Source organism: Odocoileus virginianus, chromosome 3 (assembly GCF_023699985.2).
Source record: "Odocoileus virginianus isolate 20LAN1187 ecotype Illinois chromosome 3, Ovbor_1.2, whole genome shotgun sequence".
Taxonomy (NCBI): Eukaryota; Metazoa; Chordata; class Mammalia; order Artiodactyla; family Cervidae; genus Odocoileus; species Odocoileus virginianus.
In genome coordinates, this window is record NC_069676.1 from 76215258 (window position 1) to 76236448 (window position 21191).

At 43.5% G+C, this 21191-nt stretch overlaps 1 protein-coding gene across 2 annotated transcripts in view; it reads left to right on the forward strand.

The window, feature by feature from the left end:
* Positions 1–21191, forward strand: part of RASGRF2 (Ras protein specific guanine nucleotide releasing factor 2) — a 252292-nt gene that overhangs the window by 197819 nt on the left and 33282 nt on the right. For both annotated transcript variants that reach the window (XM_070465761.1, XM_070465762.1), the window contains exon 18: positions 3651–3757. In XM_070465761.1, coding sequence (XP_070321862.1) covers positions 3651–3757 — 107 coding nt within the window. The remainder of the gene's footprint in view (positions 1–3650; positions 3758–21191) is intronic.

A 21191-nucleotide genomic window follows, 5' to 3' on the forward strand; every position in this document is an offset into this window, starting at 1 on the left:
GTTTTCATTCCAATTCCTAAGAAAGGCAATGCCAAAGAATGATCAAACTACTGCACAATTGCACTCATCTCACACGCTAGTAAAGTAATGCTCAGAATTCTCCAAGCCAGGCTTCAACAATACATGAACCGAGAACTTCCAGATGTTCAAGCTGGTTTTAGAAAAGGCAGAGGAACCAGAGATCAAATTGCTAACATCTGCTGGATCATCAAAAAAACAAGAGAGTTCCAAAAAAATATCTATTTCTGCTTTATTGACTATACCAAAGCCTTTGACTCTGTGGTTCACAATAAACTGTGGAAAATTCTTAAAGAGATAGGAATACCAGACAACCTGACCTGCCTCTTGAGAAATCCGTGTGCAGGTCAGGAAGCAGCAGTTAGGACTGGACATGGAACAACAGACTGGTTCCAAATAGGAAAAGGAGTACGTCAAGGCTGTATATTGTCACTGTGCTTATTTAACTTATATGCAGAGTACATCATGAGAAAAGCTGGGCTGGAAGAAGCACAAGCTGGAATCAAGATTGCCCAGCAAAATATCAATAACCTCAGATATGCAGACAACACCACCCTTATGGCAGAAAGTGAAGAGAAACTAAAAAGCCTCTTGATGAAAGTGAAGGAGGAGAGCGAAAAAGTTGGCTTAAAGCTCAACATTCAGAAAACTAAGATCATGGCATCTGGTCCCATCACTTCACGGGAAATAGATGGGGAAACAGTGGAAACAGTGTCAGAATTTATTTTGGGGGGCTCCAAAATCACTGCAGATTGTGATTGCAGCAATGAAATTAAAAGATGTTTACTCCTTGGAAGGAAAGTTATGACCAACCTAGGTAGCATATTTAAAAGCAGAGACATTACTTTGCCAACTAAGGTCCATCTAGTCAAGGCTATGGTTTTTCCAGTGGTCATGTATGGGTGTGAGAGTTGGACTGTGAAGAAAGCTGAGCACCAAAAAATTTATGCTCTTGAACTGTGGTGTTGGAGAAGACTCTTGAGAGTCCCTTGGACTGCAAGGAGATCCAACCAGTCCATCCTAAAGGAGATCAGTCCTGGGTGTTCATTGGAAGGACTGATGCTGAAGCTGAAACTCCAATACTTTGGCCACCTCATACGAAGAGTTGACTCATTAGAAAAGACCCTAATGCTGGGAGGGATTGGGGGCAGGAGGAGAAGGGGACGACAGAGGATGAGATGGCTGGATGGCATCGCCAATTCGATGGGCATGGGTTTGGGTAGACTCTGGGAGTTGGTGATGGACAGGGAGGCCTGGCATGCTGCAGTCCTTGGGGTCACAAAGAGTCCGACACGACTGAGTGACTGATCTGAGCTGAAATGAAGTGAGAAAGAGTGGCTTTCACTGAGTGAAAAGCGGAGTGATAATTGTGCCAGATATGGAGCAGTGTGTATAGCGACTCTGGGGTGAGGATGAAGGACTGAAAGACGGGTGGTTAATTGGAAGAGGAAATCATGAAAAGTATACAGTCTCAGAAAAGGCTAAAAGGGAGTTAAGAGCCTAACCATGGAAGATGTTGAAGCCTGTGTTAAGGAGTTTTGTGTTTATCCCACGAGCCATTAAGGGCTTTAAACAGGCGAATGGCACATCTAATTTGCCCTTTGGAAGATCTTTCTGACTTCAGAAAAGAGAACAAATTTGAGGAGGCAGAAGTGACAATGAGCCTAGTTAGGAGGCTATTGTCAGTAGACTAAATGAGAATTGCCAGAGCTCAATGCCAGTTTTGGCTTTGTAAATACAAAGACATGGACAGATTTGAGATTTATTTAGCGGGTAAAATTATCAAGGAGAAGCAGAGAGATTTGCCAAGAACTATTCCAAAGTTCCAGGCTTACATAACTGGATGGCTGGTGGTGGTCCTTTCCTGAGATGGGGAACACCCAAAGAGAATAAGGTTTGATGGAAAGGCCAAGGGGTTTCCTTTTGCATGTATTGAGTTTGAGATTTTTGAAACATCTAAGAGGAAAATATCAAGAGGCAGTTGGATACATGGGTCCAGAGACCAGGGAAGAAAACTGGGGATGTAATTATGTGAGTAATTTTTTATAGGTGATTACTAGATGATATTCCCTATGAAGAGATGACAGGGTGTTGTTCAGTTGCCAAGCTGTGTCTGACTCTTTTTGACTCCATGGACTGCAGCACGCCAGGCCTCCCTGTCTCTCACCATCTCCTGGAGCTTGCCCAATTTCATGTCCATTGAATCGGTTATAAAAATGTGGAGGTTATTGGTGAGTTTAGTGGGGGCTGTTTTGGTGGTAAGATGGGGTAAGAAGCTAGGAGTAGAATATAGAGCAAGTAGGAGATGAAATGAAATCAGTGAATGTAGACAACTTTTAAGTTTCCCAGGGAAGTTATGTGAGATTTGAATTCTTTCTTTTTTTTAATAATGGAAGTTATTTATTTATTTTTATATTTTTGGCCATACCACATGGCATGTTGGATCCCAGTTCCCTGACCAGGAATCAAACTCATGCCCACTGCAGTGGAAACGCAGATTCTTAACCACTGGACCACCAGGGAAGTCCCCTTGAATTCATTTTTAAAGGAAACAAGTCACTTAGATATGATGGGAAAGCAAAATCTTTTAAAATAGAGAATCAGTAGAAATACTAGTTTTTTGATAGTGAAGAGGTGGCCAAGATAGAAACATAGGCTGGCACAGAGATGAAGACTCTGCCCCAAGACAGAGTTGTAATACTAGCTAACATTTATTGCACTCTCACTATTTTCCCAAGTGCCACTATAAATGCTTAACTGACTTAATCTCCAAAAAGTCTGTGTGGTTGATACACTTATTCCATTCAGGACATGAGGAAGCTAGTCACCAGAGAGGAGCTGTAACTTATATCGTAGGAGGACAGGGATTTGAACCCAGAGAGTCTGGCCGTGGAGTTCATGTTCTTACGTGCTTGCGTGCTAAGTCGCTTCAGTCGTGTTCAGCTCTGTGCAACCCTATAGACTGTAGCCCGCCAGGCTCCTCTGTCCATGGGATTCGCCAGGCAAGAATACTGGAATGGGTTGCCATGCCCTCCTCTGAGGGATTTTCCTGACTCAGGGATCGAACCCAAGTCTCCTACGTCTCATGAGTTGGCAGGTGGATTCTTTACCCCTAGCGCCACCTGGGAAGCTCCCTCATGTTCTTAACCACTGTGCTATACTGCTTCTCAATATGTGAGTGCACATATTTATATGAGTGAGTATTTATATCATCTGTGAGCCAAGGTATGAGCTTATCCACCTGCAAATATTGAAAATATCTGTGGTTATATGACTCTGGAGCAAAAGTATAAACTAATGTTGGCTCAGATACTTTGTTAAAACTCCTTCTTGGCTTTTTGTTACACAACAGGATGGGTATAAGTGGAAATTTCACTAGACCATTTGTAGCTTTAATCAGTGGCCATTAATAAATATGTGCACATTATTCATTTAATTGTACCTGTAACTATGTTGTGGCCTCTGAGGGCATCATAGGTAAGTAAGCAGAATCCACGACCAGCTGAAGCCACGCCTCTGCCAAGACGTGTCATTTGTGAGTGTCATTAACCAGTATCCCAAAATAAGTGACCTTTTCCAGGTCCCTGGGGATTGGCTTTAACTAAAACATGTGTGTTTCTTTTCCTCCCAAGGGTTGAACAATTCCGAGAGAACATGCGACAAAGAGTTTATTATACGCAGAACAGCCACGAATCGAGTACTGAACGTTCTCCGTCACTGGGTCTCAAAGCATGCACAGGTAATGCAGCAGCCTCGATAATTACTTTCAAGGACTTTTTAAAGCACCAGCTTTAAAAGTTACTAACAATGCCTCCTGATGCTTTCAAGTTAGAGTTTGAAACCTTGGAAATAGAGCGTATTGAAGGGAAGAAACTCGAAGGTGGGCCTACAGGTCAAAGCAAGCAAATGTGTACCGCCACCGTCCAGTGGTTGAGTTCTTCCAAGGGCAGGACACAGCAAGTGCAGCAGGACTCCCCGTCCTCTCATCTCTGAGGAGCAGCGCCCACTGTGGGTGCCAGGGCTGTGGTGGGACCACTGTCCTCTGCCACCAGGGGGCACTGTTCACAGGCCCTCTCTGTAAATGCAGCTGAGTCAGCTGGGGTGGTACCTCATGGGGGTAAATAGCAGGTGCCCCTGGAAGCAGAAGGCTGCTAGCCTTCTGATACCAGACACGGGGGTGTTTCCTCAGCCTGATTCAGAAGACACTTTTGCCTTCACACCCTTTGATGTTTTGTTTCTAGTACAGTTGACTCTTAGTTGAGGCATGTGGGATCTAGTTCCCGGACCAGGGATTGAACCTGGGCCCCCTACATTTTGGCACTGGACCTCCAGGGAAGTCCCAACTCTTGAACAATGTGGTGGTTAGGAGCACCAGTCCTCTATGCAGTGGAAAACTTGTGTATAACTTGCATCTGGCCCTCCGTACCCGTGGTCCTGTGATGTATGTCGTTCCTCCATATCCAATGATTCAACCAACCTCAGACTCAGCACACTCAGCAGTGTGGTAGTGCTTACTATTGAAAACAGCCCGCATACAAGTGGACCGACACAGTTCGAATATGTGTTTCTCAAGAGTCTACTATATTCTGTTTTTAAATTGCATCATGCAGACAGGACACCTGCTTGGTTTCTATTTGTGTGTATTCAGTGCAAGTTTATAGACTTTGTATCCATTTCACCATTTCACAAAATAAAGCCAGGGCCCCCTTTGCCTCATTGATTCAGGGCATGAATTGTGCCAAACAGTGTCCCCACTGCCAAATAAGTGGTGGGCCTTCCTGACACAGGCTGGCTAGCACCCTGCAAGGGGAGTTGTAGAGAGAGAAGGGGGCCCTTCATGGCTCAGATCAGAACGTGGGAAACACATAAAGTGTGGATTAGCTAATGAGCAGAGGAAAAGAAAAATGCAAGGAATTCCCATGTCTCACTTCGTTATATTCTCAGAGGCCGTCACAGGTCTACTGCCCGGTCCTTGGTAATGACCGTTCATCAGAGAGAGTCTTGTGAGGGCTGGGCTCCTGAAACCCCTGTGACAGGACAGTTCACTAATTGGAACAAGTGGGATTTGGACCTCACCACTAGCTGGCCCATGACAGCTCCTAAATATTAATTAAAATAAAAACAAGTACAGCACATTAATAAAGGCTGTAAGCACTTCATCTTGTACATCTTAGATAAATAACAATGGATCCTATATGACTCAAATTCAAACAACCATCCTTAGCTCGTTGGAAATGTCTAGTCTCTCTTTTCCACAGTCTCAGTGGGCTGCTTTGAATCCCTTTTGCTTCACTGCAGATAAAACATGATAATGGCGTTTCTCTGCCACCTGACTGTCCATCCTGTCATCTTTGATTTTTGACTCAGAGTCTTGGCTTCTGATTCCTGGGTCTGACAGTAGCTTGGAGATGCAGAGTAGTTTTGATAGACAAAGTTGAGCAGATGCTCTGTGGTTCTCTTCCGCAGTCAGAGCTTGGGCCCTGCAAGTTCATGCCAAGACCTGCAGTCACAGCACCAGTCACAGCCCAGGTTTCCCTGGTCCCAGCTCCTTCCTCTCCTCCACATCTTCCCTCAAATCTCTAACCTCACTTCCCTGTTAGCCTCACTTTCCTTTTATCCCTTTTATCAATCCCCAGCGCCCTCTTCCTCTAATGATCTCAAACAGGGGTCCCTCACAATTCACATATAACACAGTAGCTAGAAAAGTACCTCAATTCAAATTAGAGTAAGCTGGGGTTATTTTACTTTTGGTAAAAATAGCTCATAGATAGGAAGAGATTGGTGTGCTGAATCCATCACTTATAATTAAGAGATTTATAGTAAAGTTATCATCTGATTTAACAGCTACATTGTACATGCAGGTATACATGTGTGCATACAGCAATATCAGGCTGAAAAGCACCAAGCCATTAGCTACTGGAATAGAAAATGGATTGATGTGAAAGCAAGAGTCTCTTAATTCAGATTATGTCCAAGTGGCCTTTAGTTCTAATCCAGAAGCACCCTAGATAGGTAGAAGGAGATGATTGATAAATAGATGTTGTTGTTTAGTCACTAAGTCTTGCCTGACTCCTGTGACCCCATGGACTGTAGCCCACCAGGCTCCTCTGTCCATGAGATTCTCCAGGCAAGAATACTGGAGTGAGTTGCCATTGTCTTTCCCCAGGGGATCTTCCTGACTCAAGGATTGAAGCCACGTCTCCTGCATTGGGAGGCAGATTCTTTACCACTGAGCCAGCAGGGAAGCCTAGATAGATAGTCAAACAGATGACTAAATGCAGCAGATGCAAAGTTTCATCTGGTGCAGCATAATCCTGGGAGGAAGATTTTGTAAATGGAAAGGAGAGGGTACTAAAATGTACTGGACACCTACTCCACAGGTCAACTTGAACTTACTGTTTTATTTTATTATCTACATCTTACAGTTAAATCCCAGACATGAAGTACTGAAAGTCACAGCACGTATAAGTGGTAGAACCTGGACTTGAACCAAGGAGTGTTGAACTCCAGAGCTCATGTCCTAGTCCCAGAGAGTGGAGTCTGCCAGTTTGAAGTGAACTTGGCTGGAAAGGCAGCCACAAACCTGAATCCTTAATTAGAAAAGCAAAGGCAGGATAAGAAATGATGCATGGTTAATTTCCTAGGAAACCCTTTTCCCCTTCCAAGTGTGTGGGAAATGGACTAAAATGAAGCTGTCATCTTGGAAATAAAATCTACGTGCAACAAAAAGCACACTAGGTTTTAGCTTTTGTTTGTACAGTTCAGATACTTTACAGCCTGTAACTTCAGATGTGCTTATACATGGGAAAGCACTTTGCAATCAGTTTTAGCATCCCAGACCCTCTCTGCATCAAAGTGGTACATCTCTACATGTGTGGACAATAAAGCTGCTCAGGTATCCAGTCTTTTCTCCTATCACGATTACTGTATAAAATTTAGACCCTGATGTGCCAAAGGCAGTTCTTACCACTCACTCACTTGTCTTTTCTTACCTTTCCTGCTCGTGTGACTGGATTGTTGTGATGTGTGGTTGGTGTCGGATTGTCCTGGTATGACTTCCTCATGTGCAGCAGCTGTCACCTTCCTCATTCAAGTGAGTTATCCATCACCATCTCTCAGTAAGCGCGTGAAGTACAGGTGTTTCCATAGCGTTTCTGCTTATTGGAAAAGAGCTTTAGGACATTTTTTGCTGGCTTCAGTGTCCAGGTTTCCCTTCCTTGCTTTACTGACTTGCTTTTGGTGGGACTTGAGCCCAGGCCTGTCCATTTCTAAAGCCAGAGTGCTTTTAATTACACCTCATGGCCTGGATCCAAAGCTTAGACTTTAAGTTTTAATTACAAGTTGGTAACAACACTTCAAGCTACAAGAGAAGTTGTTATTTGAATATTTTGAGAAAGTAAGTACTTTCATTTTAATTCTCTTTTCTGAATTTTGAAGCACATGATAAGAACTTAGCACTGTTTTAGAATTTCATATGGCAATGGATTTTAGACAAAACTCTCTATCCAACTGGAATTACAATTAAAATGTCATTAGATTCAATTTTAATGACATTTTAATTAAAATGTCATTAAAATTAAAGTATATTCTTTCCCCAAATTCATTCTATTTCCTATGTGATCACTGTACAGACCAGAGCTTTTAAAGCATTCAGTCATGACCACTTAATGGAGAGTGGAATCAATTAATGGGTTGTTATCAAGAGCAGGTCAAGGCAAGCTCTTGGTAATGGGTTGGTAAACAGTTCCAATAGACAGACCTGGTTTCAGCTCACAGTCCTGGAGGCCACATTGTGTGCCCACCACCTCCTGCCACCACGGCAGGACCACCTGAGCCAGCTGAGTTAGCGGAGGTGGGAGCATGGCCCCCGACTTGTAGGCCCCAGGCAAGGTGACCACCATGGTGCTTGAAGAAGGATTAATAGCCCAGCTCCAAGCCTTTATCCAGGTTTATTTCAAGGTATTTACTCTCACAGCGGTAATGGGGCTTGAGACTGCCGGTCAGAAAACTTGAGCTCTAATCGGACTCTGTCATTTAACCCACATATATTTTTTTTATTAATTAATTAATTTGGCTACATCAGGTCTTAGTTGCGGCACACATGATCTTCGTTGCTTCACGTGGTATCTTCCATTGTGACGAACAGGCTCTCTCTAGCTGTGGCCCACGGGCTTATTTGCTCCGTGTCATGTGGGACGTTCGGTCCCCCGACTAGGGATTGAACCCATGTCCCCTGCATTGTAAGGCAAATGAGTCCCGCCAGGGAAGTCCCACCGTCATCTTTGTTGTCTCTGGTTTTCACATTGCAAATGAAGGCCTTGGACAAGAGGATGTTTTTCTTATCTGATTGATTCAGTACCAGTTGAGCCCATTTAAGGAAGAATGCAGCGTTATTGTGACAACTTGACTGTTTTGAAGTAGTAGCTTTATAAGAAAATTAGTAAGGAGTTGAACTCATTTCAAAAAGCAGGGCAGCATGCTCACAATTGCATTTTTCCTCACATGGTAGACTAACTAGGGGGCACCATTGCAATTTGTAGAAAACAACCACAGTGAAAGAGCAAGATGCAAATTTGTCTACAAATAATCTAGAACATCGAGCCTCCTATAAAGTATTAGAGATCATGCATTTATTTCTCAGTTCTCATCAGTTAAACTCATGTTGGCAGATACTATCCTGAACTTACTTCAGGAGAAATAAAGAGCTGCAGAATTACGGGTGTGGGTCTTCAGAGAAGTAGAAACTTCCCTCGGATGTCACCTTCAGCTCTCCCCATCCCCCCAGATGTAGTGCTAGGGTGCCTCTTCCTCTCCTGGAAACTTCTTGCCTTTTCTTTAGTATTTGGTAAGGCTAAAATGTTTCATTTTTTCCTGATTTTAAAATTTCTCACCTGTGAATGTACTCCCGCCTAATTTCTCCTCATCTTGTCATGCTTTTTCACTCATTTTTCTCCTTCCAAGTTGAAAGTGAAGCCACAAGGTGAGCTGAGTTTCTCACACATGCACTTGTCTGTGGATCAGCAGCCCAGAGTAGATGGGGGGTAGAGGGTGCTGTGTTCTTCCAGCTCTGCCATTGTATCTTCTCTGGGGCCCTGAACTGGTTACTCAGACTCCCTGAGGGCTAATTTCCTCTTCTAAAAAAGAGAACAACTATCCATGTTTTCCCTTACCTAAGACTGTGGTGAGAATTAAAGGTGATGTTGAATTAAGAAACATGAAGTACATAAGGTACCACATAGGTACAACCCCTTCCAGCTGAGGACAGGAGAGATGTACATTTCCCCTCCCTCCAACCAGTCAGGAAGCTCCCTCCATACAGGGCGCCCTGCCTCATTCATCTTTGTATCTCCTTTCACCAGCTCTGCAATGCTGACTTCATGGTAATTGCCCAGTGATAGCTGCTGAGTTTACACTTTAATGTTGCTGTTGTTCATTCTCTCCAGAAAGTCATTTTCTAGCCTTTAAAGTTTCCCAAGTCAGCCAAGGCAGAGACTACAACCACAAATGGAAATCAAGGCTGTGTGTGTAGAAAGTCTGAGTAGAGAAAGTGCTTTCACTGGGTGGCCACACCCTCCTTGGGGGTGTCATGCTGGGCAGCCTTATGTGTCATTGACACAATTTCTGATTACAAGGTGTCTGCAGGTTCCTGGACTGCAGAGCTTTAAAAAAATTTTTTTAATTGAAGTATAGTTGTTGTACAATATTTTATAACTTACAGGTGTACTAATAGAGTGACTCACAATTTTTAAAGGTTATACTCTATGGTTATGATAAAATATTGGCTATATGACCCATGTTGTACAATATATCCTTGTAGCATATTTTATACATAATAGTTTGCACCTCTTAACCCCCCACTCCTATATTGCCCTCACCTCCTTCCCACTCCCCACTGGTAACTACTAGTTTGTTCTCTATATCTGTGAGTCTACTGTGTTGTAGATCCAAGGTTGTATTACTAGTTTGTTGCATTTTTAGATTCCACATATAAGTGATATCATACAGTATTTGTCTTTCTCTGTCTGACTTATTTCATTTAACATAATACTGTCAAGTCCATCCATCTTGCTGCAAATGGCAAAATTTCATTCTTTTTAATGACTGAGTAGTAGTCCATTGTCCATATCATATATACCACATCTTCTTTATCCATTCATCTGTTGGTGCGGGTTGTTTCCATGTCTTGGCAGTTGTGAATAGTGCTGCTCTGAACTTTGGGGTGCGTGTGTCTTTTCGAATGAGTGTTTCTGCCTGTGTCCTCTCTGCACAGCCGGGTTGGGGAGGGACTTCGAGGCTGGCTATAAACAACTCAGATCTGTGTTCTAGTACCTATGGGAGGTCTCGTATGTACAATCTACAGCAATTTTTATTTTCCTGAGTTGTCTTATTGATCAACTAATTCCGAAAAAATACTCTATCTTGTTTGTGGGTTATTACCGTGGAATGGCATTGATAAAAGAGCCTGCAGCTGTGCTGCAGGTTGCAACTCATTTCATCAGACTCTGGTCTTGGTCGGAATAGCAAGTGCCTGAGAATGAAACAGTCATTTATTTTCTTAATTGTAAGCTAAAGGGAATTAGCCTACATGTTTTAAAAGTGTTAAGTCAGACAAAAACAAAATTCCTTCCCAAAAGAGTTTATGGAGAGAACATTGCTACTTCCTTTTCTGTTTTCTCACCTCCTTCATTCATTCACTAATAGGAACTGAGTACCAGAGTGTGCCCGACACTGGGGTGGATGTGAGCATGAACCTGAGTTGGGTAGTGGGCCTTAAGTCTCCGGCAGAGAGGTCTCCAGAAACCCCACAAGTGCCACAAAAGGAGGAGCTTGGCACTGTCCCATCCGCCATGTCCAGGGGGAACCAGGACCAGGCTCCACCTGGCCCAGTATGTCAGGCTAAACCTTCTTCCCCTGGAAGGTCAGAAGTGATAGCAAGACAGCAGAGAGGAAGTAGGGGAGAGGGAAGGGGCCTCCCATGTGGGGCCCCAGGCTTGAGGCCAGCCAGGCAGGGCCAGGAGGGAACTGGTGTATTCTGGACTGAAGTGGAACTTCGATTCATGTGTTGGATTGGACATTTTGACTGACAAGATTGTTCTTAAACTAAAGCTTCTGGAAACTCTGGTGCCCATCCTAAAAGGTGGGGAGGGATGGCCTGTAGAGAAATGTAATGAGATCACTGAGAAACAGTACTGCTGCCCAATTATTTCATTATTGTTCATGACACAGGAAGGTCACCTTGCAGAGCAAGTTTCACAGAGTTTATCAAGATGGTTCACTTACTATGTTTCTAACTCACTTCTGTCCTCTTACATTCATTGTGTGATGGACAAAGCATATTTAGCTGCTGATGAAGAATTCCTTGGTTTAAATGCTTTTTTTTACATTTTATTGAGATATTACATACTTTGTATGAAGGGCTCTGAACATGGGCATAACTCAATGACTTTTTGCCCATGTACACACCTGTGCATCTCCCACCCTGATTAAGAAATGGAATATTTCTGGCATCAGAGAGGCCCCTTCCTGTCAGTGTCCCACGTCCTGGGCATTGCTCAGATTTTCTTTTCTTTTTTTTTCTTAGTTTTAGCATTGTTCTTATTGATTTTGTGTACTTTTTATACATTCAGGATAAAGCCCTTTATTTGCCAATTACATTCATTTACCACAGTTTGTTCTTTCGTATAAAATTTTTATGTAATTTTTTATTGAAGTATACTTGATTTACAATATTATGTTAATTTCTGCCATACAGCAAAGTGATTCAGTTATATATGTAGTGTGTGTGTATACGTATATGCATTTCTTTTTATATTCTTTTCCACTGTATTAATATGAGTAGTTTATCACAGGATATTGAATATAGTTCCCTGTGCTGTATGGTAGAACCTTGTTGTTTTGTTGTTGTTCCATTCTATCTATAATAGTTTGCATCTGCTAACCCCAAACTCCCAATCCACCCCTCTCCCACCTCCCCTCCCCTTGACAACCACAAATCTATTCTTTATGTTTGTGAGTCTGTTTCTGTTTTGTGGACAGGTTCATTTGTGTTATATTTTAGATTCATATACAGATGATATCATATGGTATTTGTCTTTCTTTTTCTGACTTACTTCGCTTAGTAGGATAATCTCTAGTTGCATCTATGTTGCTGAAAATGGCATTATTTCATTTTTTAAGGCTGAGTAGTGCTTCATTGTAACTCAGTATTAAAAAAACTAAGATCATGGCATCTGGTCCCATCACTTCATGGCAAATAGAAGGGGAAAAAGTGGAAGCAGTGACAGATTTTATTTTCTTGAGCTCCACAATCACTGCGCATGGTTACTGCAGCCACAAAATTAAAATATGCTTGCTCCTTGGAAAGAAAGCTATGACAAACCTAGACTGCATATTAAAAACAAAGACATCACTTTGCCGACAAAGGTCCTTATAGTCAAAGCTATGGTTTTTCCAGTAGCATATACAGATGTGAGAGTTGGACCATTAAGAAACATGAGTGCTGAAGAATTGGTGCTTTCTAATTTTTGTGCTGGAGAAAAGTCTTGAGAGTCCCTTGGACAGCAGGGAGATTAAACCAGTTAGTCCTAAAGGAAATCAACCCTGAATATTCATTGGAAGGGCTGATGCTGAAGCTGAAGCTCCAATACTTTGGCCACCTTATGCCAAGAGCCAACTCAGGAAAAGACCCTGATGTGGGAAAGACTGAGGGCGGGAGGAGAAAGGGATGACAGGATGAGATGGTTGGAATGCATTACCAACTCAATGGGCATGAATTTGAACAAACTCTGGGAGATAGTGGAGGACAGAGGAGCCTGGTGTGCTGCAGTCCATGGGGTTGCAAAGAGTCGGACACAACCGAGGGACTGAGCAACAATTCCTATTAGAGTAACCATTCTAGATGGATGCTCAGAACTTTGAGGATGGCTGCTCTTGGGAGAGCCCTGTGAAGGTGGAATCTGGGCTGAACCCAGGCCTTCAGACAAAATGCCACTACCCTATTTGACCAGTGAAACCATTCAATCAGCATTGCACAGGGAATTTTCTGTAGTGGTAGAAAGCTTCTATGTCCATGGTGTCCAGAACAGTAGCCTCTGGCCATGTGTGACTAGTGGCTACAGTGTAATAGGCCGCTCAAGAGTTCAGCAGGGAGCAGACCCAGCTCTGATGTCCTGTCCTTCCACTGCCCTGCAGGGCCCCAGTTCCTCTGAAGCAGGAACCTGGGTGGGTGGTCCCCGCCAAGGTCCCAGTGAGCCTGCTAAAGAAGGAAATACCCAGACTGGGTTTACTGAAGCAAAAGCAAAATCTTTATGGAACATTGGTATTAGGGTTATAAATCACACAGAGAAGATGATGGCTTTTTCTCAGTAAGGAAGGACAATGAACATCTCATGTTTGGGCTTTGGACCTGCAACCCCAGGCCAGCGGTACAGTGGGAACATGCCCGGTTGACTAATTGAGGCCGAAGTAGGTGCTGCTGTGACGGCCTGTACTTACTGTGTTCAAAGACCTCAGGGATCAAGGTGTCCTAAAATGAGAGCTTATCAGTTCATCCCTTCTTTTGCTTATTTTGACAGATGACCGAGGGCCCTTTTAAAGCTGGATTTTATGGGCAGATACTGTGTTTAGTGGGGCTTCCAATTCACCTGCCAATACAGGAGATGCAGAGACATGGGTTCGATCCCTGGGCTGGGATGATCCCCTGGAGAAAGAAATGGCAACCCACACCAGTATTCTTGCCTGGAAGGTTCCGTGGCAGAGGGGCCTGGTTGGCTACAGTCTATGGGGTAGCAGAGAGTCAGACACAACTGAACATGCATGCACTGTATTTATTAGTTTATTATTTATTTATTGTTGTTTGGTTGCTGAGTCATGTCCAACCCTTTTGTGATTCCCATGGACTGAGGCCCACCAGGCTCCTTTGTCCATGGGATTTCTCAGGCAAGAATACTGGAGAGGGTTGCCATTTCCTTCTCCAGGTGATCTTCCCGACCCAGGGATCAAACCCACCTCTCCTGCATTGCAGGTGGTTTCTTTATTGATGAACCACTGGGGAAGCCCCAGGAGGTCCCTTTAAATTTTTAAATTTTTTGGCCTTGCTTAGGAAAACACAAAATCCAGTGTCAACTTAAACCACTAAGTTCAGATTTATTCTTTGCTCCAAATCTGAAATGGAGGTTGGCCAGGACAAGCACGTTGCAGACTTATGTTGTGGGTGGAAGAATGAGATGGATAAGAGAGAACCAGCTACTGAACAGGCAGCTCCTGCTGCCTGGACTGATGGCTCTCGGTCTGCGCCCAGCCCTGTCCTGTCCTCAGGTCCACACCCTCCTTGTCTATACTGCTCCTACCAGTCTGCCTGGGAGACTCTCCCCGTCTGTATGGGCACCCAGACTCTGCTCCTGAGTCATGGATTTTCTTTCCACTCACGAGACAGCCTTCAGAGTAGGGATGCCTGATCTTGGAGCTTTCTCAGGAGAAAGCGTCCCTCCCCGGATCACAGTATTCTCTGCTGCACTTGGGTGCTTCCTGATATTCTCCTAAAGATGCCCAGGACCTTACAAATGTCCCTCCCCCGCATCCTCACCACAGCTGAATGAGAGTTCCCAGTGTCTGCTTCCTGGGGAGATGTGTCCCTGACACGGAACTGGGAGGAGGAGCTCTGGGATTCCAGGAGAGTTATCTCTGCGCCAGCCTGAGGTTTGAGATGGTCTTAGTTACAGAGTGGGACACTCGGTCTTTCATGGCAACTTGAAAACCTAACCTCTCCACCCCTGCCGCCCCCAGAAGGCAGGCTGCTCTCTGAGGATGCATTCTGAGTGACAGGCTCCCAGAGTGTTCAAAAGGTTGTTTAACAATGCTGTATTAATGTCAGGTGCTGTTCTAAGCGGTTTTCAAACACTCAGGCGTTCACTCCTCACTCCAGCCTTTTGCGGGAGGGAAGGTGTGACTCTGTTTCACAGACGGTGAACTTGAAGCCTGGGGACGAAATATTAATAATTTCCCTGAGATGTCGCAGGTGGCCAGTGGCAGAACCAGGTTTCACACCTGGGCTGCTGGCTGCCCAGCTCAGGTTCTCAACCACCCATCTCAGGCCCCTGCATCTTGCCAGCTAACACTCAGGACACAGAGCACTCCAAACAGATAGGAGAAAGCCACTTCTGACCCCAGACAGTGAGCATATCAAATGTTAGCACTGATGACACTTCCTTTCTCTGTTTCTTAGTCTTTTCTGAGACTTTGGCCCTAGATTCTGTGTCACTTAGACAACGGATCTGTGCTTGCTGAAGGTTGGGCACAGTCCTGCCCCCTTCCAGCAGCCACTGCAGTGCCCCCTGCATTCAGACAGTGATTAGCCGGCTCCCAAACCAGTTTCCCCTGGGCACTGCCAGGGCGGGAGTTGGGGGTGCTGTCCACGGTCACAGGCCAGAAAAACCACTGCTGTTTTCAAGGCCTCAGGACCCCAGACATCCCACCAGTATCCCAGGTGGATTCGGATGTGGCCTCATTGCCCAGGTAGTGCAGGAAGGCTTCTTTCTAGGCCTTCCCCTGCCTCTGGGTTCTGATGGGGATGCCGGGAACAAGAAGAGAGAATTCAGTCACACTGTGAGATGCTGGAAGGTATGAAATATTTTAAAATATTTATTTATTTTGGCTGCACTGGGTCTTAGTTGCGGCAGTCAGGCTCGGTAATTGCAGGCTTGGCAAGCCTGCACACGTGCTGCGGCATGTGGGATCTTAATGTCCCAATGAGTGATCGAACCCACGCCCCCTGCATTGGAAGGTGGATTCTGAAACACTGGACCACAAGGGAAGTCCCTGAAATATTTATTCTTAATGGTAAATTAGTGTGTATTACTTCAGCCTTGCAAATGCTTTTATAGAAACCACCAAATAGAAAGATAATCCACGGATATAGTTTTTATGTTAGTCTTATCCTTATTAATTGGTCCCGATTTGCTTCTAGCTGTCCACACTACCACTGTTGGCCTCTAAATATCTAAGCTGAGAAATCTCAAACATCCACCAGGTGCAGACCAGTGTTTATTCACAAGCCCAGACTTGGCCATTTGTTGCTGTTGTTTAGTCGCTCAATCCTGTCTGAATCTTGTGACCCCATAGACTGTAGCCCATCGGGCTCCTGTCCATGGGATTTTTCAGGAAAGAATACTGGTATGGATTGCCATTTCCTTCTCCAGAGGATCTTCCTGACCCAGGGATCGAACCCGCATCTCCTGCATTGGCAGGCAGATTCTCTACCGCTGAGCCACCAAGGAAGCCCAAGACTTCCCATAAAGGCAGCCAAATAGAGAATGCTGTATCTAATTTAATTAGGACAGCAACGTCCTTTTCGCTCCTTCTGATTTCCTGAACATGTAGGATGGTACTTATTTTCATCAGTGGGTGTTTGATCCTGCTGAATTTTGTTGTGGTTATTGACATTGTCCTCTCCTCCGCTCAGAATAGACTGCCTTGGACATTGCATTTCACTTTAGTTTCTGGGTCAGAAAAGACTCACATGAGGAACAAAATCCAGAAACCTGAATTCTAGTCTGGATTCCAGTGTGTGTTTGCTGTAAATTTGTAAAATTGACCAAATGATCCGTATGGCGTTCTTCTACAAAAAGAAATGATTTGTCAGACTGCTCTAGAAAATATACAAGAATGTACTAGCTGGTAATATGGGTTCTCTCTTCTTTTATTTTAAGCTTGAGGATAGATCTTAACTCTTTCTGTGGTCCAGGCAAACAAGATTCTTGTTCTTGAATGGCTTACCAGAGCTTTTTCTTATCTTTTATGCATCCATATTGTTATCCTTTAAACTCTCCTTAAGCTTTCCATGCCTGTCTTTTAAAAATGCTTGGCAAGACATTTTCATCAGGATTTATTTAAATCAGTGTGAAATAGAATTAAGAGTTTAAGATGTCTTACATGGAACTTATTTTCAGTTTCCATTAGTTGCCGAGACAGAAATGTAGTTTTCCCTGTAGAATTGGTGGGATTCTTTAACGTTTTGTGGATGGATTGCATTGACAGAGAAAATTCAGAGAAGCACAGAAGGGGTTGTATGTACTTTGATAAATTCTTATCTCTGCTATAAGAGTTATCTGATTAAAGGTGCTATTGGGATCCTCATTTCTCCCAGTTTGCATTCCCCATGCTCGTAATCATTCTTGGGGCTTGAAAGTGTTTCTCCAGACCATGGCAGATCAAGTCCTCAGGACCAATGACCCTCCATTACTTTCAGTCACCTTAGGACTTGCAGGAGCCCGCTTAACACTGGTGCATCAGATGGTTCATTCAGGTCCAGAATGTTGTCTCACCTGCTGACTTTTGCTTTGTGTTTCTTTCCTCCCAACTCTGCTCCCCAGCATCACCCACCTATAATTGTCTCATCTGCTCGGGTGAAGTTTCTCTCTGGATAGACATTGAAAGTTCTAATTCTACCAGATTCCTATGACTCTGAGTCTGTCTTCTCTGTGGGGGAAACCTACTGGCTTTCTTTGTCAGTCTTTTCCCCTCTCATGAATCCGGGAAGGGAGGACAAAGCATAGTTTAGAAATACATTCTAGCATTTTCAAAAGGTTTTTATTCAAGTTAAATTTTTCTGGCATGTGGCCTTCTTTAATTAAGAAAGTTACAAACTCAGGATTAAAACCAGGCTCTTCCAAACTTTTCTTTCTCCCTCTGATCCTTGCCATTATCTTGAAAGAGACAATTCCATATCAGTTAACACCTATCTAGAAACCAATGGAAAACACAGCATGTGGAAAAATTCTCTTTTTTCCCTGATACATGCTTTTAAACTGGCTGATTCTCTCTTGAAGCTTAGAGATGTAAGCTCAGGAGCTATCCGATTTCAAGGTTGTAGGGCAGTATTTAAAATTCTTCTAAGCACAGCTGTTCAGGTCTAGAGGCTGCATTTTAGCAAGTCATCCACGTGCAGAGTCATTTGTTAGAAAATGATGGAATAAATGGTTTTCTGCATAGCTTTTTCCTTCTCTCTGAGTTGGTGTCATTCATTGCCGTTTGCCTCTCCCCAGTTATTTTTGTTCTAACATATCTGCCACATTTCGCATTGTGCCTTCTCCTCGTAGCCTCCCACTTCACATCTGCTAAACTAATTTCCCAAACTGCCAGTTTAAGAAGAATTAGGTAGCTTATTATCACTTCTCTCAAAGTTAAGAATGCTCCCAAGAACGTTTATCCATTCATCCAACAAATATTTGAGGGCCCACCAGGCACATGCATGCTTACCAAATTTGGGGGTTAATTATATCTGGAATTTACTACCTTTTCCTGGCTCATAAACTCCTACATGATGGTCAGGCATACATTTCTTATATATTCTGTTCCTCTTTGAAGATTCTCAACATTATGAGTAATTAATAACTAGTAAGTGTTGAACAGGTACTGTAAAGAGTTTAGTGTTACTATGGTATTTTTGTAGGGTTCTCTTCCACACTTGATGCCCTTTCTTTAAAATTTCAATTAGGCTGTCCTTTTTGTAGTGTGAACAAAGAGGTGGTTAAAATATTTTTGCAGTTTGGTGATGAGAAATGCCGGAAAACTCTACCTTTGAAACCCCAATTCAGAGTCATGGTTGCCCAGAGGTGGTGAGAAGGCAGGGAGATGAGGGTGGTGGCGAGTGGACAAGCCAACCCAGGTACTATGTAGGGTCCCTTATCCAGCACAGTCTCCCCTAGGACTGGGCGTCAGTATGGAAGTTCTAAGTAAGGGTTCCCCTCCAAAGAGCTGAAATCCACAGGGGTTGACAGGTTTATTATCTTTAGTTCACTAACATCCATGGAGTTCACCCTAGACTCCAAGGTGATTTGCATAGATTTGGGAAGATCAGTCAGCATCTTTGGCTCAGTTTCCCATTTGACAAAATGGCCTGGATCTAACCTAAATCTACATCACAATTTCAAGTAAAAAATTTCATCTTCTGTAGTCAAAGACAACAGGAAACAATAGCTTTGCATTGCAAATCATGAAGTCAAACGTTAGGCTCTTATTTTTGAGCCTAGCACACCCAAGGCCCCTTCTTTATGAGCACTTCAATCCATTAAAATTATTTATGTGATTTTAGGCCACTCTGCAGTATTTCCACTTTCTTTTTAAAAACTCTGGCCACTGTTAGCATACACTGTACTGATTACAATGAGAAAATTATTTTCATAGTTCTCTTTACCCCAAAACTGTGCTTACTGAATCAGACTTTCCCAGTGTCCTAGAGTTCCCTTGACCATATGTGGTATATTATAATTATTACTCTGTTCTCCTGTAGGAATGAATATCGTTTCCAAGATGCCAAAACTATCAATGGGGGTTAGTTTTAAAGTGCCAGAGAAACTGATTTTTCTGTTGTATGATCTAGTCTTATTCATACAAACCCGAAACTCAAAATCCATGTCTCAAATCATTGTTAGTGTAGATGGAAGGTAGTTCAGGATCAGCGTAGTAATGCTGTTGAGATGTGTCTTTCAGGCCAAGACACCTTCACTGGTAACTGCTTCTCTTGAAGAGTATAGCAGTTAAAAACTCAGGTTTTAGCCAGCATTACCTGAGTTTGAGTCCTGGGTCTGCCACTTGCTACCTGTGTGACTTGGGACAAGATTCTTAGTACTTTGACTCCCTCATATGTGAAATGGGAATAATGATGGTTGTAACTTGTTGCTGTTGAAGGTTGAAGTAGATAATAGAGTGATTAAAATATCATCTAGCCTGTGGCAAACTCTTAAGTCTTAGTTGTGATAATTACCTCAAGAGCTGTTCAGTAACCTAGAGAAAGTATTGACTCTCCCAGTCATTTTTAGTGTGTTTAAGTTGAGTCTGTAAGGTCTCGGTAAAATGTCCATAAGTCCTAATAGCTTACCAGGAGGATTCTAGCATCATCTGTTGGTAACTTTTTGTTCCTAAGCATGTATTGTGCATCACACTCCACTCTTTGACACTCTGCTTGAGCTGTCACCTCTTTACAGGGGGCTCCCAGACCCGCATTTCCAGATGCCGCCCCTCTTCTGAGACTCAGCGGGCACCTGCTTTTAGATGCCCCTTCTTAAGCCCCTCTCCCTGGGTTTTATTGGTTAGTATCTGTTCCATGTGCCCACTTCTGTTGGCTGTTCTGTGTCTTCCCTGAAGCCCTAGATGTGAAGATGCTCAGTGCCTGTTGAAAGAACAAGAACTGTAGTCTCCCTTTTAGAGACTGAAGTGTTAAAGTCTCACATTTTCTGGGCTCTTCGCCTTTGAAAGCAGAGTGGTTTGTTTTTTCCAGCCTTCAATCTCCTCAACTCTGCTTCGTGAATTGGAAAATGAAAACTAGCCTAAGTATACTGTTGTTGTGATGACTGCAGGTCCTTTTGGGTGCCCTGGCGTTTGCTCATCTTCCTTAAAAACTCCCAAGCACAGGCCTGGCTCCTTGGACAGCCGCCTGCGGGTCTGGGAAAGGCGCTGCGGACTCCGGAGGAGCCAGGCGACCCAGGAGCGCCACCTTGTGGGCGTCGGTTAATTGCTGCCTTTAAGAAGGAGCCAGTGTCCCTCCAACACCCAGTATTCTGGTTTCCCATCTCAGGACCTGGGGAAATGTAGCCAAAAATGAGATTCCAGATAAATTAAAAAACGGTTGTTCGGCAAACTTACTGTGCATTATCTACCTCCTGTTTAAATAATCTACCTCCTGTTTACTGCATGTGCCCTTTAGATGTTTCAGATTTCTTTTTTCTTTTTTTAAATAATTATTTGGCTGTGTCAGGCCTTAGTTGCACATGCTGGATCTTTAGTTGTGGCATGTGGAATCTAGTTCCCTGACAAGGAATTGAACCCAGGCCCCCTGCATTGGGAACGCAGTCTTAGCCACTGGACCACCAGGGAAGTCCCCAGATTTCTTATGATTGAGAAGTAGGTACTGTTTTTAACAGGGATTTTTGAATGGCCAATTCTGCATTTTACATGCTCTGGTAAAAAAAGAAAAATTTACGTTCTAGGTTGTACATCAGAAGATTCAGATATTTTTCACTGAGGTTTTGAAGAGCTGCTTTTTGCATGATTTTTTTTTAAATGGCCAAGTCGTACTCAGAGTGTGAGCAGGAAAATCCAGGAGGTCCTTAGAAAAGTACAATTTGAATCCCCATTCCAGACCTGCACCAGAATCTGTGGTGATTCGTGGGCACCAG